The 25,205-nt window shown below is 37.8% G+C and overlaps 1 protein-coding gene and 1 long non-coding RNA gene across 2 annotated transcripts in view; one reads left to right on the forward strand and one right to left on the reverse strand.

Annotated features, from left to right (window-relative positions):
- Positions 1–2,778: 2,778 nt before the first annotated feature.
- LOC121106846 overlaps positions 2,779–25,205 on the reverse strand; it is a 34,830-nt gene continuing 12,403 nt past the window's right edge. Inside the window, exons 2-3 of the long non-coding RNA XR_005840014.1 lie at positions 14,713–14,819; positions 2,779–5,742 (exon numbers count right to left, since the gene is read on the reverse strand). This is a non-coding gene — a long non-coding RNA (uncharacterized LOC121106846). The remainder of the gene's footprint in view (positions 5,743–14,712; positions 14,820–25,205) is intronic.
- The window catches only part of CNTN1 (contactin 1), an 85,071-nt gene continuing 81,958 nt past the window's right edge, over positions 22,093–25,205 (forward strand). The window contains exon 1 of the mRNA NM_001004381.4: positions 22,093–22,185. Coding sequence (NP_001004381.4) covers positions 22,131–22,185 — 55 coding nt within the window. The 5' untranslated portion in view covers positions 22,093–22,130. The remainder of the gene's footprint in view (positions 22,186–25,205) is intronic.

Raw genomic sequence — 25,205 nt, forward strand, 5'->3', positions numbered from 1 at the left:
TTTCCTGAAGACATTCACAGAATGGTAATATTCCCTCCATGTGAGAATTAACCGGTTTTCTTCAAAAAATACCATCCTAAATGTTCTAAACTGTTGGATGCCGTTAATTTGGAACATCTGTGAATTACCTCATATGGGATGTAAATTATTATGGTCTCCAAACATTTTCTGTTCTGAGTCTTCTTTCTCCTGTGTACAAGCACAGCCTTTTGTTTACCTTTAGAGGGAGATGGAGCAATAGGTCCACACCTGCAGGAGCAAGCTGCTCTGCTGGAGTGGTGTGCCAGGAACCAAGGAGAGGCCATTAAGCATCCTCTCCATCACTGCCCTATGTGCAGATCACTTCCTTGCATGGACACACACATGAACTCCTTATCATCCCTTTTTACACAACACAGCCTGTCACGATAGCCCACTCACATTTCATACACTAACACACAAATCCTTTTCTTGTCTGCCTATCTATGCTTGTTTGTAGGGACATATGCCTATGTTTTAAGAAGTGAGTCAGTTCTAACTACCAAGTAAATATTTTCTGAATGTAAACATTTTTTTAATTACTATTTTGAGATTTAATAGTGGATACAGTTCTTTGTTTTCTTCAAAATTAATATTCTTTTTTTTTTTTTTTAACATTGAGATACACTGATGAAACAGAATCTTGCATCTTTCACTGTAGGTGAAATAAGGTGAGTTTTAGAGGTTCATCTTCTGTATAGGCCCCATTTCTAAAGCTAACAGATGGTTGGCTTCTTTCCAAGTAACCTGCAACCATATGACAATAACAAACTTCTAAGACCATCTTCAGTTATGATTTTATATTACTGATTACATATACGATACTTTGTTTAACTTGACTTCATTCCTCCTGGACATACGTGCTGTATAATTATTGATTTCTTCTTCAAAATACATATAAAATGCCTTTAAAGTAATGTTTAAGTCTTCAGTACTCCTTTTCTGGGACAGAGGATCTCACTGAAAATATAAAATGGCATAAGAAATATGGCTTTGTTTAAGTGATAACTACATTCAGAAGAAATATGCATGGTTTTCTGCTGAGAACCCAAGAAACCAATGTTCCACTTCAAACTCTACGTGATTAATTTGGACTTGGCTAAAAGTATCTAGTAATGCAAATTAAAATAGAGTTTAAATATGTAATTAGTATCTATGTATGTATACTTCTGTGAGGTAAATTCAAAGCAATATTTTATACTTCTGTATAAATTTCCTGGAATTTCTTCTGTAGTGCACAGATATCAATCTAGCATGCAGTTGGGTCCAGTCCAGTAGTGAAACAATACTTCATTTTTAAATTCATTGCCCTATGATGCAAAGTGAACAAGTAGTTCTGTGCAAAGAAGAGTATGTGAAATGTGGCTTACTGTATGCTGCCTTGCTACATGACCTGATCTGTGGCGAAGTGCCAGCCATAAACAGGCTTTTAGATGGCTGAAAGATCCTTGAGTTAGCTCTTGTGAAGGTTCTTTGGTATCAAGCTTGCACACAGTTTCTGCCTTTCCTTTACTGGTAGTACTTACAAGACCCATCACCTGGGCCTAGGTAGATATTTTCATGACTCTTTTAGGAAATTAACTTGTGTACATCCTGCAGACTTCCACCAAATTTGTTTGAGGTGGGCCAGGAAAAGTAGAAGCTTTTCAGGAGGAAGAAACTCTTGAAAAGACAGTGAGAGGCTCACATAAAAACAGCATGATTTCAAAAAGTAATCTTCATAGGAAACTAATCGAAAAGGAAGGCACTGCTTTTACAAAGATTAATCAGCTTTTGACAGATTTTCTAGCCAGAGGCTGGTGTAACAGGTCATCATTTGCTGTAGGCTGAGAACAGATGTGAGAACAGGTGGCAAAAAGGGAAAGAAATGTGATAAAGACTCCAAATGTTTGCCTCATAGCCAGGACCCAGGAGAGCAGGGCTTTGTAGTAGTGGTACCTGGCATGGCAAGTGGTTCAGGAAGTGCTGAGACCTCCTGGAGGGTGTGCATAAGGGAAGCATTTCTGTGGTACCTGGCAAGCAGAAGTCTATTAACAATCTTGTTCCCTCCATCTCTCACTCTTCCTTTCTCTCTTTATCTTTGTTTGGGAGTGTTCTTGCTTTCATGGGCTGTTTTGGTACAAAGTCTTTTTGCTTACCTCTAATAATTTTCTGCATAAGTAGTTCTAGACAGCAGACAGAAACACTCCAAGGATGTTCTGTATTTCATATATTCTCATTTCCCTCAGTTCGTGACAAAATGAATGCCAGGTCTATGTTTGTTGTGCTTACGAGAACTGATGTAATCTTCTCTTTTTACCTGAAATTAACTGGGGGTATGGAGGTATCTTTTCAAAAGCACTTTGAGACAGGGAGTTTATTGTGTTTTATTTCTGTTGGTATATTTTTATAAAAGCCAGTAGAGTTCTGTGCGATAGTGAGCAGTATACCAGACATGTAGGGAGCTGTGAACATTTAAAGTTGCCTGAGGATCTGCTTCTGGGTGATCTGGGCAATATAAACTACTCTTTCCTGATAGGAGGTATTTGTGTTACAAATCCCCAAATCTCCTTTTATTTACCATCAACTGCAGAGGTAGGAAACTCACTGTGATGCAGGATTAAGTATGGGATCCAGAGGAGTCAACCAATATGTTGAGTTGTCTATTATCTGCCTCTTGCATACGCTGGCCTCAAGTGGCTTCACTCGTTCCAGTTCCCAAGGGCCCAGATTTTATATGCATTGCAAGAAGATAAGCATTTGACTGAAAAGTGGTGATTTTCAGTTATATTTCCCTCCACTACATTTTTACATACAGATCAATTCAGATCAAGTGTCTTATGCTATAAATTGCAAAAACAAATAACACCATATGGACTACTGTGTTTTCTGAAAACTCTTAAGGACAAAATGTTGGTATTCCAGTAATACTGCCACTCGTACACTCAGTAAGTTTGTTTGCTCTAAGCTGTTACACATAGAAGAATTGCATCTGGGCATCTTTGTCATCTGCATGTCGTTGTTCACCCAGTTGAGGTACTGAGGGGCAGTTTATGAACAATCTCCAGAGGGGTGATACCATATGCTGAGGTTCACCTTCAGAACTGTGCTATTGGCAGCTTTGTTCTAATGCTGTACCATTCTACCAAAACCACATTTATGGAACAGCAAGAGCCAACTCTCTCATTTGGCACAAGGCAGTGTGAAAAAAGGCTTGAGAAATCTGAACAGGAAACAAGCTGTATCTAATCCAGTTTGATACAGTAGGCAGCATATTATTAAGCCAAATCCCATGTTTACCCCTTTTTTCTTTGCCCCTGCTTCCTGAGATCAGTAGTCTTCCCTCTTGCAGGCAAGTTATGGAAGGTTTTATAACTGGAGGGATGACTCAGCCTTCCCTTTATCTCCTTCCCTTTTCCACCCTTGCTTCCTTCCATGTTCTTGCCAATAATTCCAGCTGAATAAGAAGCAGCGTGCCATTAAAACCCAGCTCACTGAAATAATGAATTGGAATAACTTGCCAGAGGCAAAGTGTGTTTTGTTAAGATACCAGAAAAGACCAATGGACCAAATCCACAGAGCGTAGTCTTTGCATTTACGTCCATCAAATTCAAATGCAAAAGAAAAGAAAGGAAGATGGAACAACTATGAGAAGGCTATCCTAGTTTTATTTTGAGGCTTCTCTTATTTTCAACATTGAGTCCATTTTTCCTTTTTGTCCAAATTTGTAAGTTTTCTGTCATCATTCTGACATTTTCTGTCATATTTTTTCTTTCTTGTCTTTTCAAGTGTTGCCGTTCAGCTGAAATGGTAATCAGCTCCCTGTTAGGCCAACTCAAGTATTTGCAATTTATTTTTGCCTGCCACCTGTTGAAAAAAGGCTGGAAATTCCTTTTCTGACAACAGAAGGATCCGTTAGTAACACAAAAGCAGCAGCTGCATCACCGCAGGGATGTGCAGTAGTTATATACATCCGTTACTCTTATCTACTTTGAGACATTGGGACAGATTGTTCCCTTTAATTCTTTACCTGGGAGGAAAAAAAAAAAAAAAAAAGCCTGAGCCCATACAGTGCATAAAATAAGCTGCTGTCTTCTAACTCATGAAATAGCATTGCCAGTCCCACAGAATTCTCTTTAAAATGATTTTAAAAACAAATGTTAAAATTGTACCAGATAGGACGTAGTCTTAAGTCAGTGCTGCTTCAATTTTAGAGCTGTGTATCCTTATGCGGAAGGTATAATAACAGAGTGGTAAATTGGGCAGCTTCTCCTGACACTTTCAAAGTCCAACATTCACTGAGGCTGACTTGGCTGAGAATTCTGGTTATGGTCTGAACCCATAGTGGTCTTATTGATGCAGAAAAAGAAGAAACAGCCAACATACTGGTCCTTTCTTTTTTATTCCCTCTTGTTATACTGCCATTAGAAACACTGCAAATATGAATGATTACATCACATTTAAATCCTAATTTAAAGGAGGTAGAAATAATAAGAGTAAAAGCTGCGTAGTGTATAAGTAGACTGGAGCCAAGAAATCTGAAGAATGCTGTGGTCATTTTTTTAAGCTTTTTTCAGTCCTCTCCTTTCATGCAGCATCACTGTGACCTTTGGCAGGATATTCCCTATTGAGGCTGTTTTCGTGATCTGTTAGCCTTCATTAGTCTTTGCCAAGTGCCGGTAGTGATGGATTTTCAGACACCCCTTCCAGTGATGGAATGTCATATACCCTTTTACTCCTTTCAGAAAAAGTACTTTCTGTCCTGGTTACCTGGTAACATCAGCAGTGCATGCAGTGTGGTATGTTGAGCTAATTGCCAATTAAATAATAGGGAAGGCCAAGATCTAACAGAAAATCATTGTGCACAGTTCATTAACTGCATTTCACAGAACCAAATTTATGCCATGGGGTTTTTAAAAACATGTTTAAGGAAATGAATAGTTCCTTCCATAACACTGGATAGCTACAACAGAATGGAAGGATACTGAAAGCAACAGTTTCTGGGGTTTTCGGTTCATCTCCATCATAAGGTATGTCAGGTCCCTCTGATAATTTCTGTCTTCGTAACTTGTAGTCAGAACTGTTAACTAATGTAACTCACCCAGTTCTGAGAATCTGGGATCTCCTCAGCCTTGTGTGAACTATCAAAAATGAGTACCTGTTGTTAATGCCAAATGAATTAATTAATGTCTGCTTTATGCCTAATTATCCTGTCAGTTACATGCATAATTTTTTTAGACTGTAGTGGGAGTTGCAAACACATCCGAGAGCAGAATTTCTCCCTTTAACTCTACAATTTTAACTCTGTCCCCTCAGCTGTCTCAAAGGCACTCTACCCAGCCAATGTCTACAAAAAACATCTCTATGTATTCCAGTCTACCTACTGGCTACACAGAAATCTCTGTATGAGGTTGTTGTTTTTTTTTTTTTTTTTTCTTTAAGCTTTCAGCATGTTCTCACTGAATTTTACACGTTTTGTTACAAAATCAATATCATTGTCCAGCATACTGCTGGGACACTAATCACAGAATCACGGAATCGCAGGAGTTGGAAGGCACCTCAAGAGATGATCCTGTATAACACCCTGCTAAAGCACATTCCCTTCATCAGGTCACACAGGTAGGCGTTCAGATGGGTCTCGGATATCTCCAGAGTAGAAAACTCCACAACTTCTCTGGGCAGGCTGTTCCAGTGCTCCATCACTCTGACAGTAAAAATACCATCTTTTCTCATCGAGTGTTCATTCTGGAAAAAAAAAAAAACAGAAAAACAATAATGAAAAAAGCCAACCCACAGCAATGAAACAAATGTGGCGAAGCAGAAACTGAGCTGGATTTCTGTGTATTTGAGATCAAGGCCTCTGCTGGTTGTCAAGGTTTTTCACTTCTAGGACAAGGCAGTGTGTGTGTGTATGCAACTGTGTGTGCATGTAGGGGGAGAACCACTCAGTTACTTGTGCATCTTAGGTGCACAAAGCAAAATAGATACCACAGCAATATATTAGAGCATGTTTGTCATTCTATAATTAAACTCTGGAATTTGGGAATTTTGATAATAAATGAATTGGCATCTGTGGGAACAGAGAACTTATTTATCTAGATGTTTCAATTATGTTTACTACAGAACTATTGGACTATTAGCTGTTTGATGTATGGTCTATTGCATAAACTTAAAATTTACTGTAGGTTATGTTTTAATAGAGAAGCAAGCCAGTATACCTTGAAATCTGTTTTAATCTTGCTACTGATGGAGTGCTGAGTGGCTGCAGGTTATAAAGATCTTTTTCATGCAGTTAGTTTATTACTATGTGAATTGAACTTCTTTTAAGAGAGCTCGTAAGGAGACTTTTTGTTGCTGGTGCAGCTATATAAAAACGTAATTTTTGCAGTCTGTTCTTTCTGTATTGTTTGCACTTTCCACTGTCGTTTGAAGTATTCAAACATGAGGCAGGTTGGAGGGTTTTTTGCTTGTTAGGAGCAATCAAAAATGCTGCTTACTAAAAATAATCTACTTTGAAACTCACTGGAGCCAAACAATTTAGTGTGTGGTCGGATGGTGAAAGCACTAAAAGGTGCTATAAAATGCAGTAGTTAAAGACCTCAAAACATGACTTTTACAGGCTAAAGAGACAAGTGCCTGAGTCATTGAACCTTTTGAAAAAGATGAGATTCTGACTTCTGGAATGAATAACAAGGCCTGCCAGTCTGAAAACATAGGATCCCCCTCTAGGGAAGCACTGTGCCAGCACATCATCACCTGGTTTCTTATTGTAGTTCCAGTTCCTAGAAGACTGTGAGAACTCACAGATACGTCAGTAAATACCAGCTGCCTCAGTGCTTAGTCCAGTATTTCATACTACAGAATCTGCTTTACAAGAGAGAACTTAGTATCTATGCGAAGACCTCAGGAACTGGGAATGTCACAGTACTTTGTTAAAATTTCATCGTGCATTTATTTCCTCAATTTCTAGCTTTTTTTTTATTATTATTATTTACCATGCCTTTCTCTAATAGATTGAAGGACTGATTTGTATCAAGTATTTTCAGTCCAAACTTATGTTCTGTAATCAGGATATTCCTCAGTTATCAGTTTAGTATGCCAGACAGACTGAACAAGAAAAGGGTTTGCCATAAGGCATTTTCTCCTTTTCTCATGAATATGTGTGTATATTTTACACTTCTCCACTTTAATTTTTATTAAAGGAGACTTAAAAAAATCAAGTTTTATAATTATTTACAATGTTCAATATGAGTTATGCTAGCTCCATCTAAGAACCATGATAATTCCCATGATAACTGTATTTCTCAGTCTTTTGATACCTGTGATTCATACTATTCCTTTAGCCACAGCATTGTGCTGGAAACCCAAGTTAAATCGCTTGTCTACTGTATCCCCTACATGCTTTTCAGAGTTGCTGTTGTCTGCAGTGTGCCTGGTCTGTTTTATGACCTCAGTAATTTATTTCTTACTGCACTGAATGCTGTGTTTTTCTAAGCAGTGTGGAACACTGTGAGCACTTTTTCCTTATAGATTTTTTTTAACTTGTTGTTTTTCATCTGCAAATGCAACAGGAGTGATTTTGCGTTTTGTTATAACGCAAAAACATGTACTATCAAGCTGAACATGTCAAAAACATCCCATGAAATGTAATTTGTATTTTCTTTCATTGGTTTTACTAGGTGGGAGATACTCAATATTTCTCATCTTTAATTCTAGAGTATAGTCATGTGCCTGCCTGTTGGAATGAATGTCAATAAAGGAAAGACATAAGAAAAGAATTTTCCTATGTAAAAGTGACCCTAAAATATGATCTCACAAAGATAACTCTTTAAAGTGTCTTCTCGAATTGAAGGAAACTTCTGCAGTGCCTGCTGTAAGATGCTAACGAGCTGTCAGACTTCTTTTACCTGTGTGTTCTTTTAAGATCTGTCATATGTCTGTTGGGATTTAGGAAGAGCAAAGGGTTATATACCACACAGAAAATGAAAAATAAATTGAAATCTGCAAAATCAGTAGCGAGTTTGTGATTCAAGCAGTAAATTACTCTATAGAGCCATCTTCAAGATAAAGAGTCAGTTATTTTGAGTCGAATTCATTAAATTGTTTCATTACAGCAGAAAATCACTTCCAGATAATCCTTCTCAGAATTTAAAAGAATTGATTACTAGAAAATGAGATGCCAGTGTGAAGACTTATCCAATTCAATACATTGAGTCTAATGATGATACTAGCTTGTGTATGCTGCTTTGATTTGCAGATATATTGCCTTGCTCTTAGTTAATTTAGTAGATTGTTTTGTTTTTACATTTTAGTTGCGTTAGGTAATTTACATGAAATTTATGAGACATAAGAATGAGTCACATTTATTTCAGAGCATATTAGAGGCCCAGAACTGTTGACATTGGTCACCGAGACTATCATCTGACAATTTCTCTCTGTATTTAATTTGAATTCATTTTATTTTCATTGTAGACACATGCTTCTTGTAGGATAAATACCAATCACTAAATGCATGATCTTTTAGAACAAATAATATTTATATGTGCCATGAAGCATAAAATAATGGTGGTGGAAAATGCAAACACTTAATGAGAACATCTGACTCACTGTATGTTATAGAAATAGCACCATGTTATTTTATCAGCAGTAATCTTGTACTTTTGTAACTGGTTTCTTCAAACTGTATACCACAAAGCACTCATCAAGACAGAGGAAGATCAGTGATTATAAAAAGGAAAGAAAGTGTGCTTACTTTCACTTTTCTCTTCAGTCTGATTGCTTTTCTTTTTTAAGACATGTAGGCATGGATGAAGTACATTCTTCATATAATTTACTAGAAGATGCAGTGTTGCCTTATGTAATCTTTTGGTCTGCAATCTCAAGTGACAAATATGGTGGCAGAGATGAAGAGTTTTTGTTTGCTATATCAATAAATCCATTATTGGCCATGCTACAGTAGTTACACACAGAGTGGATTTTGCCCATGTCAAATGGGAGAAATTTAGTTTATTCAATTTTCGTGTACAACAAATAGGTAAATTCAGGTACGTTACATTTCAACACATTGCTCATGCTTGGGCTGTTATTTCTTCTTTTCCATCCACAGTAAATATCCATAGAGTTCAGGTTACAAACTACTGAGTACTTTGCTCACAGCAAGCAGATATTCACTTAAGTGCTGTAGTATAGCACTTAAGCTTTGTTATCAAGGTAGATCTTAAAGCTGTCATTGGTATGTGCTCTGCTGCTTGGAGTTCTGCTGGCTCCTGAAATGGTTGCTGCCTGTCTTCTGAACTTCATCGTTCCATGAGAATCACCTAAGATTTATTCCCACAAAATATGTAACGCAGGTTCTCTCTCAGTCATTTAGCTTTCAAAATTTTTCATGTCCTTGAATCCAATCTTAATTCTGTTTCTACTCTAAGGAAGTGTAAAGCTGGAGTTAGTTTTGGAAAGGAATAACTGTGAGAGATAAAGTGATCACTCAGAAATTCTTGCTGATACCATAGTCCTGAAGTTTTCCTTTGTACCAGAGTGCTTAATTTCTTCAGTCCCCACATGCATTACTAACTGACAAGGGACTGTATGCTCCTGTCACTCCTCAATATCTTGCTTCTATTTCAGAGTCCAGAGAATGATCTGGAAATGTTTGAGCATTAGATCCTGTGACAGCTCACAACTTTTAGCTCTTTAAAATTGCCAGAGCCATTTCTGTGATTACTATAAAAGAAAAGCCAGATTGCAGCATTAAAATAAACCACTGAATCTGAAACAGTAATGCACAATGCCATCTCATGATTAAGATAGCAAGCCATACTGACTTATCATCAAATTTTATTATCTTAGAGAAGGAATGTTCAGTTCCTTTTCTTAGGGACAAACAACACAGAAGCTATCAAAAATTGCCTGTGTTAAAGAGAAGAAAAATCTGGTATTTAAAAATGTGCTGCAAAATTCTCAGTGAATTTGAATATCACATATTGCAGGCAAAGGGCTACGTGCATTTCTCAATTTAGAAGGTTTTTTTTCATGTTGTTGTTACTCTAATAAGAATTAGAAAATTTTCTCATCAAAAAAAAATGCATCCCTCAAGTTCTCAGAACATTTCAGAACATAAGGCAAATTATAATATAAATGCCGTACATTTAAAAAAAAATGATTCGTTGTAGTATTTTTAGAAGTAGACCAAATGACCATGTATGTGTTGCCATAATGATTCATTCGACAGATGCATTAACAGAACACAGAATGTGATACACAGCAGTTTTTGGTAGTTATAAATAGTAGCGTCCTTCACATTGCCTTATTAAATGATTAATAAGGCATGCTGGACTATGTTATCATTGTATCTCCATCAGTATAAAAGCACAGAGATACCCATGAAGGTAATGTTATTTCATTTTCTGATATTGGTTATTGTATATATAATATTGTCTGTTCTTCTAATTTAAGCTGTGCATCTTTATCTTTTTAGATACATTTAAAATGAAAAGTATCTCACCAGTTGAAATAGTTCAACTGAACCTTTGAGGCATTTAAGAAAACTTGGAGGAGGCCAGGGTGGAAGGTTAAAGGGAAGTACAGAAGGACACGTGTAAAAGTTAATAAATTAAAACACTTACTACTGATTTTTTTAAGTGTGTGGATATTCTTGTTTTTTAGATGTACTAACACATCACCTAAGATATCAGAATCTGTAATAATGACCTGGTTTTTGGTGATTAGAACAATCGGTGTGCACAAACTGCGGGTAGTTGTTTAATGAAGACTGTGATTATTTCATTTTGTTGCTTGGAAAAAAATGGAGTTGCTGCAAGATGTTATGTCTCCTTTGCAGTCTGCTCCTTTTAAATGAGAAGGTTATTTTGATTTCTTGGCATATTGCCATTCTAAAATAGCATCTATGGAAGAATACGCTCGTATGTTACATTCAACAGAATAATTATCATCTAAAGTATATGTAATTATTTGAAGTTAGTCTATTGGAATCGGAATTAGTTATTAATGTGACTTTGATAACCAAAAAGAAATGTCTTTCTTGTGGCTGACTTGCTTAGTCTATATTTATCTACATATTGAAATGTGGTTTTTGTCACAACATTAGAAAACTTGGGAGAAGATGTTTGAAATGCAGATTTGTAGGCTTCACTCCTGCAAACATATGAATGCCCATGGTGATTTTGCTATATGTGTTCATCTGAGACTTAAATATTTGTAGATACTTCAGTACGTCAGGCATTTGGCTTTTAGTTGCCTAGTTTTTTGTTGTCATTTTTATTTATTTTTTTTTCTCAGTGGTATTCAAGAATAAAGCAGGATGTATGTATAAATCAAGTGCTTCTCTCTATTATTTTTAGCCTATTAATTGCTGAGATTTGAGCTTAAGCAGTCGTCTGGACTTGATGTCTGCTGGTGATTACTCTCTGACATCTGCACTCACACCGTATTTATGTACTCCAGCTTCTGCAGCACCCCATGACCCCTTCTTCAGTGGCTGCCACTTGGGCCCCTCTCACACAAGTCTCTCCAGGTGCTCTCCCCATGGACACCTGGCCCCTTGGGCTCATGGTCTTACTCCACACTGGCACTTACACCTCCATATGCATACATGCACACACAACAGAGAGCTCTCACCTAGGAAAACAGATAGAGATGAAATTTAATAAGAAGACAGGATGCATGTTGCTGATCAGGGCAGAGCATGGCCAGACAAACCTACTCACCAGCCCACTGTTTACACATAGCCAGACCCTTTTATACCGGTATGCCTTTATTTTCCTGCACCTGTTTCTTGCCATTCCACCTTGGTCCCTCGCTCAGTTCTGTGAGGACTTCTGCTGTATTCCCTCCTTGGGTTTCAGACTGGTGCATGGCTGACCGCTCTGGCTCTGGAAAGAGCTGGGCAGCTGGTGGGGTCACTGGGTTTCCTTGCCCTGCATTGTTCCTTTTCGTTTTTGCATTTGTAGTGATGATCTTTTAAAACCATAGATTTATGGCTCAAGGTTTGATGTTTCTTTTGAGCAAGATTTCAAGTTTTCAGTGAGCTTAGAAAAAGATTTTATCCAAGTGCAATCACAACGTCAGTGTTCTGCCTTATTAACATGGGAAGATCTCCTTTCTGGTGTTTCTTTGATACTGTGGTTCTGACTCTAGGGTTCATCCGAAGGCCATTCTAATGGTATGTGTCAGTGCATTTCTCCAGCTGTCAAAGTATTAAGAGAGATTTCTGTATATTCTGTGTGCCTCTGAGAGTGTGTTACCATTGATGGAGAATGTATGTGTGAAAAGTATCAGCTGATAATCAACAGGTGATAAACTGAGCTTTTTCAAAAACTGTACTCATCTGGGGACTTTGGAAACAATGCTTTTGTTGCTGATAATTATATGTATACTAAATGTAATTTATCTTCTGAAATGTTGAGGGTACAATAAAGCCTACCTCATAAGTAGTAATATCTGTGAAATGCAGGCTTTAAAACATAGAAGGTCTTTGAAATGGTATATGGCAGTTGAAATGTGTAAAAAATGACCATGGATCTCACCCATAACTGTTCTGAAATGTGCTGTCTTAAACCAAAAGGCACGAATGACGTGGAATTCCAAAATGTACTAGCAAGTTCTAGTAAACATGGAATTGATTTTCCTTTTTTCTACTGTTTGCAGCTGGTAGTCTGATTGAAATTGTTTATTCACGGGATGAAAGAGACGTTTTTAAGCATTCTCAACAGTTGCAAGTGATTGATGTAAATTTAAAAAAAAGCTACTCCAATTTAAAGAGAGTTGCTAGGAAACACGAAGCTTGAAGATGAAATCTCCCACAGAGCTTGTCTTTGGCTGTGCTATGAGAAATACATCATACAGTGTCTTAAGTTACAGATTACAGGAACAAAACTGTTAAATTTTTATAAATATAAATACATCTGCTATGAACTTGTTGAATGCACGTGATTAATTCCCATATCTTCGTTTACTGATGAAATGCAAGGTGTTGCTAAATTCAGAAAAATATGGAAACCAGATAGAAAATGGCAGGAGTGCGATAAGGGTTTTCGTAATTTCATTAAATTTTCTGAAACATCAAATGATTTTTTCTTAGAAATGGATCTAATATACCTGAGATTTAATTTCACGATGATACTCTGAGGTTTCAAAGCAATCGGTGTTTGTGGTTTTTTTCTTTTTTAAACTTGAACAAAATCTAAACTCTGAAAGATAACAATAATTATGGTATTAATTTCATTTGAGAAGCTAATATTTTTTGCACCTTGAAAGATACTGGCTGAAGTAACCAAAAGTTTCTCCTTATCACATGACATAATGCTCATTTTAAGTAATAGTTATCTGTTTATATTCATGGTGACTTTTTTCCATGCTAGCTGTAGAGTCCAGGTGTATTTGATTATCTTGGATTCAGCTGGGCTTTATGATACAAATGGAAGCTAGTATGCCTGATCCTGGGCTGCATCAAGAGAAGTGTGGCCATCAGGTCAGGGGAGGTCATTCTGCCCCTCTACTCTGCTCTCATGGGACTCCATCTGTAGTATTGTGTCTAGTTCTGGAGCCCCCAACTCAAGAAGGACTTGGAGCTGTTGGAGTAGGTCCAGAGGAGGTCCACAAAGATGATCAGAGGGCTGGAGCACCTCCCCTATGAGGACAGGCTGAGAGAGCTTGTGTTGTTGAGGCTGGAGAAGAAAAAGCTCTGGGGGCACCTTACTGCAGCCTTCCAGTACTTGAAGGGGTCCTACAGGAAAGCTGAGGAGGGACTTTTTATGAGGGTATGTAGCAATAGAATAAAGGATAATGGCTTTAAAGTTGAAGAGAGTAGATTTAGACTAGATATTAGGAAGAAATTCTTTACTGTGAGGGTGGTGAGACACAGCTCAATGCCCCATCGAGCCTGGCTTTGAACGCCTTCAGGGTGGGGGCATTCAGAACCTGGTCCAGTGGGAGGTGTCCTTGACCATGGCAGGGGGTTGGAACAAAATGCTCTCTAAGGTTGCTTCCATCCCAAACCATTCTATGATTCTATGATAAAAACAGAGCAGTGTGCTCTGCATGATGCTCTGTGCTTGGCCAAAGTTTGTTTATTGATCTTGGTTTGCTGAAATTCTCTACCAGGCAGTCTTTAAGCAGCATCACTTACAGGATGCTTTCAGAAAAGTGTGAGTGATGCCTGTGAATTATAGCAGCAGTAAGTGATCTTTTTCTTATTTATTACTTTAGAGGAAAGAACAGACAGTTGCTGATAGAGCAAAACATGTGAATAGAGGCTTAGAGGACTGGTTGCCAAGCCCTTTGCTACTGACATGATGATTAAGGATTGTTTGAGTACCTGTAAGCAGTACTACCTTATCTGAAGATATTTCAAAGCAAAACCTTTTCACAGCTCAACAACTGGAGAAAGGTAACCATGCAGTAACTGACCCTTCATATTGCAGTCACTGATTAATTGCAAGATGAGATAGGTGTGTGACCACTGTGAAACTCTTGCAGGGAGAAGAATCTTGATTTACAAAGAATCTGTGAATGCAAATAGGAAAAATATGACATCTCATTAGTGGCATGAGCTGTCTGAGAGGACAAAATAACAGAAAGCCAAAACAAACTGGAGAGAAAAAAGAAAAGAAAAGAAAATGGAGGGAGTGATTCAGTAGGCAAGCAAGGGAAAATTCCATAGGGCTCCTTAATTGCTTAACCAAAAAATGAAGTACTTACTGAGCTGAAGAAGTTACTGAGTCTTGAAATCTGGAACCTTAGATGTGCAAATATAAAAGAAGCAGGAGGGTGACATTCACAGTGTGATTAACTACCAGCATGTTTTCCTACTTGGGAAAAAAAATAATGCCTTAGAAAATTGCAGTATAAAACAGACATCTTGTAACAATAAAGTTGGCATTCAGGTCTGTAGTATCTTTTATATCTTATAACAATATTCTGAATGTAGTACTACATAACACATTATTGTTTCTTCTTACAGGCATTATGTGTTCTTTGCAATTCATTTGCATTATGTATTCTGCATTGTAGAATAGGTACTATGGCTTTCAAGTGCAATGGCTCAAAACGTCTATAGAAGGAATTTATTATCTTTGTGCCAAAGAAAGTGTGGTCTACAGAGGTATAAAAAGAGTAACTGAGTATGTTGTCAGTATTGTCCCCAGGATGTTTGTTCTTTTAAGCTTAAGGTGTGAGAGTTTCAGTCAAAAGAAAGGCAATAAGAGCAGCTTTATATGTATTTGTGGAAGAACAGAACTATTTAGTTGTTTATATAGCATCTGTAAACAATAGAAAATGAATTGGGAGTGGGTGGTATTAGACTGCTCTTTGCTCCAACTCAATGGGTGCTTGTTATATTATTTCATATTGTGCTTGAAAGTGTACATTCTGTTCAAGAAGAACATCTTATTTATGGGCCATCAAATTGATGAGCTTCTTAGCTGGCTTTCATTCATGTGATATGAAAAACGTAGCTATACTCTTTAAAAAAGAGTAGTACAGAAAGTACTGGGAGCATCACTGTTGGTGGCTGACTGTTTGGGCCGCAGTTGGTCCACTACTGCGGGCAACAGGATATGTTTTGAAAGGTAGAAATTTGAACTTGCGTTTCCACTTGGACAGATATGGCAAAAAAAAGAACATAATTACGGAAATCAATGCTGATCAGAAGGAAATGAAACGTTTCTATACAAGCCTTTGTAAAAGGAATTGAAGACGTTCTTTGGTTCGTAAGAGACAGCTAGCTATCATTGGAAATCCTCTGTAGACTTAGCAGTTCTATATGAGCAGGGCTGACTTGGAAGTTTACTTAACAGTGGTCCCAGAGCACTGTAGTGAGATTAATCTGTGTGGTGGGAAGATATTTGGCTTGCCTGGTAATGGACAACAATAGTAAACAATAGTGGCTAAAATATTGGTTTCAGAATTAAATAGAGGGGTTGTGGATGAAAGGCTTTTGAATAAGATGTAGTGCGCTTTCTATGTCAACATCTTAACTAAAATTCAAAAAACGGATTGATCACAAAATTAAATTGCAAGGACTAACATAGTAGAAGGTGACAGTAAGTAATTTTCAATGTGCATCATTATGTTCTTTAACTTCAAATGTTTATTGATAATTCAAAATACTGAGCAAGTGTTAAGATTTACGATGATTCAGTCTTCATAGCAAAAAAAATGCAACCTATTCTAAGAAAATCAAGATAACAAGCAGTTAGATGCTTCCTAAAATCACTAAAAAAGCCTGAAATAAAAACAAATAGAAAATACTGATTAGGTTGAAGCATTGTGTCACTTATAAAAAGCTTTGATTATAACTTTCCACTATGTTAATTTACTAGAGAATTATTGCAATTATATATATTCATGTTTTGTAAAAGGGTGGAGAACCAGAGATTTCCTCTAGATTATTGTATCTATTTATAGTCTAATCTGGATAGAATCTCTACCAATTCTAAAACTTGAATGTGTATAATTATAATAATACAGCAGGAAATGAGAACTGCAACAAGGATCTTGATTTACCTCTCATAGCTAAGTGTACCAAGCCAGAGCTCCTAAGCACATTTCTTTGCCCCCTCTCTATCAGTTCTGTACTAGTAATTTCTAAGAGGGAGCCTTGAACAGATGTTGGGAGCTGCTGTAGCAATCATGCTTCTCTCATGCTGAAAGATTCAGGAAGGGGAAATCCCATTATGGTAAAAGTTGAGGTTTACTGATACATACAACTTGTCTACCTTTCTTCTTCCACACTCTTCATCTTGGTAGTTATTTTTCTAGTACACAACTGCAAGCTGATTCTCTGTTGGTTTTTTTTTTTTTCTTATCTCCTCTGTTTTTACTGTGTGCTAGTTTATTTTATCTGTTATTTTATCAAACTAAACTTCCTCACCAGTATCAATTCTCTTTCTTCAGTCCTTTGATCTCTTGCTGTGGACAGTGTAGACTTCTCATCCTCATCTATATTCACACAGCTACACCTCTGTCCCTTTTTCCTTTCTTTCCTTTTCTCTCACTGCCCCTTTGGGGTAGTTCATTGCTCCCATCGTCCCACACTTCACTTATATCCCACCGATGTCCATCCCCTCTCTGATGCTGAGTTGGCTTCCTTTGCTTCCTCTTCACCCCTTAAGCATCCCCCCTTTTGCTCTGATTTCCACTCAGGCTTTTTTCCTTTTGTTTATCCCACCCTTAATTTCTGGCAGTTTATGCAATTTGTTGATACTGCTTTACATCTTACCATCTGTATTCAAGTGACTTGTTTACCTGCTCTTTTCCCCTCACTTTTGTATCTAGGTTATGAGTTCATCTACACGTTTACATTAAGTAGAGAAGTGTTGTAAACCTGGTGATTTCATAGCTGTGAAGCAAGTGTCTTTTGTTTCTTAATGAAATCAAAAGGTATCCACTGAAGGTCTGAAGAAAGCCACAGAGAATATGGAAAAAAAAATTAGACGTTTTCCTGAAGGGATTTTTTGTGAGATAAAGGAATCTTTGTGATCTGGTAGTGTAGAGAGACAGCTCTTTCCTTTTGTCTCAAGAGCGCCCTGATCATAGTGAAGCATCCTGAGACTCTGGAAAGCCTCCAAAGCAGTTCTGGGAGGTCCCCATGCTCAAAATTGAACTCGCTATCTTTTAAGCAGCCTGTGTCCCAGTTTTTTCCTCATTGTCTCTGGGGGGACTGCACTCCAGACAGCTCACCAGAAGGAGATTTCTTGAATCTAGAAAGGCAAAGACCTGTAGTTGTGATTGGGTCTTTTGGGAAACAAAACAATCAGAAGGGATTAAAATGTGCTAATGAGCATTAGATAGTTGCAACTGCACCCAATTTAAGTACTAAGTGCTTACTCGTTGTGTTATATACGAGGGTTGCTTCGAAAGTAGTGCCTCCTATGTTATGGTGTTTGCCCATTACATCAAAGGTGGATGTTGGTGTGGCAGTAGATGTTGAACCGTCCCAATGGTATCGTGTTTCATTTTGTTGCCATGCGCCAGGTGGCAGCAGAGGGGCAGTCTGACAGAATGGTGTCTGAGATGGAAGTGTGGATGAAGCAAAGGTGTGTCACTGAATTCCTCCATGTAGAAAAAATTGCACCCATTGACATTCATTGGTGCTTGCTGAATGTTGATGGAGACCAAACAGTGGATGTGAGCACAATGAGGCAATGGGTGGTGTGTTTCTGCAGCGACAACAGTGTTAGTGGATCACCTTTACTGGTGCAGACTTTTATGAGAGGAGCATGCAGGTTCTTGTTTGTTGCTGGTGAAAATGTACATTTAATGGTGGTGACTATGCTGGAAAATAGTGTTTTGTAGTTGAGAAATTGTTCTACCAAATTGTGCTACTATGTTCTTTGTATCTGTTGTAGTTCCTGTGGAAATAAATAGGAGGCATTACTTTTGGAGTGACCCAAGCATTTTTCAAGTGTGTTCTTCATTTGCTGAAATTGTGATGCTTTGTTGTTAGGAAAGAAAAAGAGGATAGTACACTGTGCAGATGAAAAGGCACAGATCCTGGCATGTGATCACACTGTTTTTACAGGGAGAGAAGTGAGTTGTACTAATGATCGTTCTTTTGTTAGGGAATTATTTTTAACAAGGCAACAATATCCTTCTCTCTGTGCAAGGCAAAAAAAGGATGAGAGCTGTAAAGTTAAAAAGACAGAGGATGACACTGCATGAGCATTGCAGCCCACGGAGCTGCCCCCGGTGGGAGAGCTGCTGCCTCAAATACGCCTGGACTCGCACTCAGTCAGCTGGGCGGTGCCATCACTTACAGTCACGCTGCTTCAGACGTGCAGAAGATAACCCGTGTGCTGTCTCATCTAATAGCAGGCGGTGCTGCCCGAATTCACCAGAGCAATGTGGAGCAGCCTCACTTGTCTGCAAGCTGAGATAAATCAGGAGAGATGTGCTACACAGACAGAACCCACTCAGCTGAAATAAGTGAGAGCGAGGAAAGGATTTTAATCCTGGCAGGGAGGATATTTCTGTATCAGAATAAAATGAGGTATTTATAGTATTTACTGACACCACTTTTATTTACTGTAATTTGAACCAATGTTCAAACTACATTTTCCGAGCCAACAGGAAGGAATTTTCAGAGAGCTGGAGAACAAAGTAATGTTCCAGAAAGAACCTGAATTCAGCGAAAGAGAGGGAGGAGGGATCTGCTGTTTGCAGTGGTGTCTGTAATGTCAGAGAGGGAGCAAGCGTTTGCTCTTAACAGTTTCATCTATCGATGCATCTGAACACAGTTATTATGACCCTGAGTTACTGTGTAATTATTATTGTTCCCAACAGAGTTACTGTTTCATTGCTGTTTAATTATGTGCATTATTTCAGAATGACTGTGCAATTTAATTCCTGTCACTGAAATAAATGTTCCAGGAGAGGCAGTGTCACCCCAAAAGAAGCTTCATGGTCAGGATCTGGATACTGGACAAGTACACAAAATTATTTGTTAATGTAACCCACCTCTGTCTTTTTGAGGCATGGCAGAAACATAGTAGACCATACCTCTACCATTTAAAGCAGGTGGCTGAGATAGTGGTGAACATCCTTCAGCTGACAGAGCAAACTCCAGTGCTGAAGTCTGAAGTAACTTCAGAGCTAAGAGAAGCAGGAGAGTAACACTGTTGAATTCTGACTCTTGGATTCAGCTACAGGATTCATTTGCATTTGTTACCTCATTAAGAGCCTTTTTGAAGGGAATGCTTCCAAGTCAATCCCAGTTCTTGGGAACCCTGGTCATGTCTTTTGAGTGTTACATGAAAAGAATGTTCAGCAAAACAAACAAGATTTTCGGGATCACAACAACTAATGCAGTTTTGAGTTGGTTGATAAAGATTTAGGAAAAAGTCTGAAGCTTCCATAATTCCTGACTCAGAAGGATTCTCTTTTGGTATTTCCTGCCATTTTCCTACACTGTGAGCTTAGTAAAACATTCTATGTAACTCTCTTTAAGGAAAGCTCCCTAATGTTTTGGGGCATGTTCAAGTAAATGCCTTTTCAGCATTATTTGAAACTGTATGCATGAGTGGTTCGGCAAGAAAAATGGAAACTAACTTTTTGCTCAGAGAGCTTCTAGTGGTTGCTAATGAAAATGCGTAAAGGACTCAACAGCTGTTAGCTAACACCAGCACACTCAGAGTGTAGGGCAGAAGTTGATGCTGTGGGCCCACTGATTGATCGCACACATTTTGGAAATTTTAGTTCAAGCCTGCTCTTCAGTGGTGCTGTGGATAGGATACACATTAGCAGCTGGGACACACTGGATACAATCCTTCCTTGCAATTTTTTACTACTGTTGAACAGAAATGTTAATGTAGGTGCACTGTAGAAGAAGCAGCTGAGATTGCTGTCACTGACCTGACCACATCTCTGGCTGCCAGGTACAAATCTGGGAGTCACATGGTAGTTAGGGAGGAGAATCGGGCAGCCCTGGATGACAGTAAAACAGCAGCCCCAAGGGTTTAGGAGGTTTTTCAAGGCAAGGAACAAGGGACAAGTGAAAAGCCCTGATAGTCGAAATGTATTCTTAGTTGCCTCAGGGAGAGATGTGAGACAAGGAACTGAGATAGGCATATCGAGCAGTAGCTTGCTGCTCAGTGCATGCTGGTAATCACAACAGCATTTATCCCAAGCATACTTACAGGGTTTGGTATGTTAGTTCTTGTGATTTGACATTGAAAACTGCTTGGTTTTTTTTGTGTTTGAGGTGGGAAACTGAGCAGTTTTCAAACAAGATCTAAAGTAATGTTGTGGAAAAAGAGAACAATACAGTAAAAACTTTGACCTGGGAAGGTGGAGAGTCTAGATGAAAGGCAGAAGCTGTGGTCAGTCACTGATACCTGTTAGGGAACTCTGGGAAACAGGGGCATCAAGACCGGATCCTGCTGAAAGTGAAAAGGCCTTTTGAACACATACATCTCCTGGGATGCATATTCCTGAAGGGTATTTAAGTACCTGTGAGCAAATTTGTGTAATGAAAATAGTAACAAAATTTATGAATTGCGCAGAGCAGATAAGATCACCACGTGCCCAAGATAGAGTAATATTCTGTTAGCGATGGAAACAGTGCTTTGTGTGAAGGTCATAGCATAACCACTGCTACAATAGAGCCAATCAAGAGGAGATGGAAAGAGGTATGAACAAGATGTGATGCGTATAAAAGATGGTTTTATGAAAGCAAGGCAAGAAACCCATTAAAGAAGATAGGAAATTACACACTGCAAAAATGCTGATGCAGTGCCCTAAAGAAATAGACAAAGCCACCAACCAGAAGGAAGAGTCTAGCAAAACACTGATTGAGAAAAGCAAAAAGCATTATAGAAGTAAAGCATTCAGGTAACTAGCAATCTCAAATTATTCAGGAGAAGCTACGTGTTCCATTAGCTTCAGTTTAATATCTGTTGAGGCAGAATTTTTCTCAGAGAGAGAAAAGAAAACTTTAAATATGACATTCCAAGAATCCTTATATTCAGGAAATGCATAAAAATGGATACTACTTTTCCCTAGGATCATTGGTTGTGTGATATAACTTTTAAAGGCATTGTATAGTAGCCAAAATAGTCAGCCCTGGAGAAGGTTTATGTGCTTTGGCTTCACTGTAATTTTCTTCTTGTAGACTTCAAAATCGTTAATTACTGTGTAGAGTTTACTGAGATCAGGGAGGATGGAATGGTACAAGCTGTATAATATTTAGTATTTCTTTTAATCTAAAATCTATAAATGATCTAGATCCAATCCAAAGCAGTTTTGGTTTAGGAAGATGGATATAAAAGAGGACGTTCAGTGCTGGCAGTTGCTATACAACTTATTACCACCAGAAGGCCTGAGTGTTGTATGGACTTTTAAGGAGTGTGCTGACTGAATAAAAGAGATCATTAATTTAATGTAGGAGATTCAGCAGTATATTAATTATTCAAAAGGCTCTATACTATATTAACTCATACGTATTCCGTTTAGACAGATAATATGGGAATTTAAATTCCCATAAATGATATTAGATAAAGCTTTATGTCAGAATTATTCACTCCTTTTTCTTTTTCTCTAATCAGGTGGTTGTGGTTCTCTGAATACTTGTGTTGCAAGGCAGAATTCCTTTCGAGATAATCTCTGAATAGAAGATAACCATGAGGTTCTTCATCAGTCATCTTGTTACACTCTGTTTCATCTTCTGTGTGGCAGGTAAGATGTGTTAATTCATTTAACTGTCTTCCGTTTTGTGCGTTCCAAGATCAATTTCGCTTTTTGTATGGTTTCAATACAGTTAATTAATAAATGTAAGTGTGAATAGGGAAGCGTGCCTACTACATTGGAAGCTCTAACTAAAAGCTTGGAACAAATACAGATCTGGACTTTTCTTGGCTATTCCCACTCAATATAAAGAATCAGTTATTTCATATAGCTTCATATAAGACTATAAAAATGTATCAACCATCAATTTGTGCACAGATAATCAAGATGATAAGAAGAATGGAAAAGTGCCCATGAGAAGGCATAACAAACACAAAATTCTCTATTATTGTCACCATCTAAAATTCACAAAATTAGAATTTTCCACTTGGACATTGCAGTGGTAGGTTTCATAATGCAGTAGAGCAATGCTATATATACTAACTTGGATTGGAAATTATAAAATGGTAAAACTTTTCATAGACGTAGATGTGGCTGCTTTAAACTTCCAAGAGCCATATTTCTGTTATCTAAAATTACAGAGATCTTTGCAACTCAAATTTTGGTTCAGTTCTAAATGATAGAAGAGCTCTTTGGAAAGTTAAAATTCAGGATTAAAAATTATTTCCTGTTCCAACCTTTCCAAACAGCTCTGAGATTTGTAAAGCCTGTTTCAAACATCCTTGCCAACTTAAATGAATGCTGGTTTTTAGTTGCTGTCATGAATTGGGTTGCCAGTATAGAGCTCAAGAAAGAGAACATTTTGCTTACATACAGACTGCATGAATTAAGATCTCAGCATGTAAAAAGCAGAATAATTAGACTGTGCATATAAAAAGGTTTGAGAAGGGCAAATATTCTTGTGAATTATGTGGTTATTTTCTAGCGTGTAGGCTGTAAGTCAGTCCCTGCTTTGAGAAAAAAGTTAATTCTAAAGTTAGTTTTACTGCATTTTATAAAATGTTTTTGGGGATTCTTTATGAAGTTATTTAGTCTTCCAGTGAACTTAGCAGTTCATGTTCTTGCTCAGTCTGGCCCACCATTTCAGGCATCAGCTCAGCATCACTGCCATGAGATGATATTGTTTATATTATTGAGTCTGAAAATATGATTAATATTGTGATACAAGCTCACCGCCTATAGGAAGCTACTCCATAGTTCACAGGAGTACTTTTCATTTAAAGAGAATATTATTTTATTCTATGAAGGGTTTAAACTTCATTCTTATACTGACACATAATAAAAATCAAGACCTTTAAAATATTGTGATCTCTTACATTGTATTTGTTATGTATTTTAAGGGCCTTGTCTTTGTTAAGATATGAGAATTGCTGATGGTACCAAAATAAAAAAGAATTCACTACTTTAATACTGGACTTTTCCTGAAAAAAGGCTGCCAACTACCATCAGTAACATTACATGTGATTTCATTTTGATATTAGGCAAAATCATCAACTACAGGAGACAAGCAAGGGCTAAATATTGGTTAGTAAAAAAAAGAAAAAGCTCTATGAGTCAACTACTGACAAAAAGAAATCCATTTAATTCCTTCATGGGCAGCTATTAATAATCAGCTAACAATTAATGCTATTACTTGTGTATTATGTACATTGCAGTTGTGCCCAGAAACCAGAGATCTTGGCACATTGCAAGTGCCTTAGAATGGCATTAGAATGCGGTGTTCTATGAATGTCAATAGCAAGTGACATACAAGATCTAGTCCACAAGTAAGGCCCTCTATTTTATTATGTTGTCCCACAACATCAGGGGCAGATGTTGGTGGTATGGCAGTAGAGACTAATACTTCCTGCCAGTATTGTGTTACATTTTATTGCCTCACAACAGACAGCAGCAGAGGGGCAGATTGACAAAACAGCATCTCATGTGGCATGTCTGAATGTTTCTAGAGGCCAAACAGTGGGTGTGAGCACAATGAGACTGTGGGTGATGCATTTCAGCAGTGGGTCACATCCACTGATGTGAATTTTTAGGGGCGCAGCATGCAGGCTCTTGTTCATCACAGGTGAAAATGCGCAGCTAATGGTGATGGCTGTGTTGAAAAATAGTGTTTTGTAGCTGCAAATTTGCTCTGTCAAATAGTGTTATTGTACTCTTTGTATCTGTTGTAGTTTCCATGGAAATAAATAGGAGGCATTACTTTCAGAGTGATTGGCATAAAAAGAATGAAGTTGAGTACGATGATATTGCATGTAGTATGCATTGATATATTCCTAGCAATATTTATCTTTGATTTGACGGTAGTTGGCTGTATTAGGTTCACGTGAATTGAATAGGAGGCAGTGTTGTGAAGGGATTTGAATGTGGGGAGGTTATAATAGAGCTGGTTTTAGAAGGCTCTTCAAGTTCAAACAAAATTCCTAACTTATCTTCTGGTAAGGAGTAAATCCAGGATTTGCATGAATTTTAATCAAAAGCCAAATTTAAGACTTACTTCACAAGTAGAAAAGATTATGGCGCTCTCTACCAACGTGAAGGATTCATAGTGTTATACAGTCAGAGGAAGGTTGTTATCTCTAGTGTACTACTACAAGGCTGAGTAGCACACACACACACAAGCTTTATTTTGCATTCCTAATTGAATAGCCGTTTGAATTAAGAAGTCTGCTTGTATCATCTGGTCATTTTAGTACCCTTTTAGATTATATCTGAATCTGCAGTCTTTGCTCTGCCCTAGTACTTGAATCTCGCTAAAGAGTTTCTCATTTCACATGAGTGCTAGAGTTGCTGGTAATTAGTTGTAGCAAATTTTCATTTTCAGTATATTTCTTGGCAATGAAAATGTGATAGAAACCAGGAAACGCTTAGCTGCAGACATAAAAGGGGTTGCTTGAGAGTGTTCACAGTATGGTCAAAAGATGAAAGATATCGTCAAAAGATGAAAAGAGGGAGCATAATTAGGGTGATCAGGTCAAGTTTTATGAGGTATTCTTCCACACACGATGCAATAAGGAGGAGTGCTAGCAATGTAAATACTAACAGAGAATATGAGAATTGAAAATGTTTTATGAGTA

The sequence above is a fragment of the Gallus gallus genome, chromosome 1, assembly GCF_016699485.2.
Source record: "Gallus gallus isolate bGalGal1 chromosome 1, bGalGal1.mat.broiler.GRCg7b, whole genome shotgun sequence".
NCBI classification, from domain to species: domain Eukaryota; kingdom Metazoa; phylum Chordata; class Aves; order Galliformes; family Phasianidae; genus Gallus; species Gallus gallus.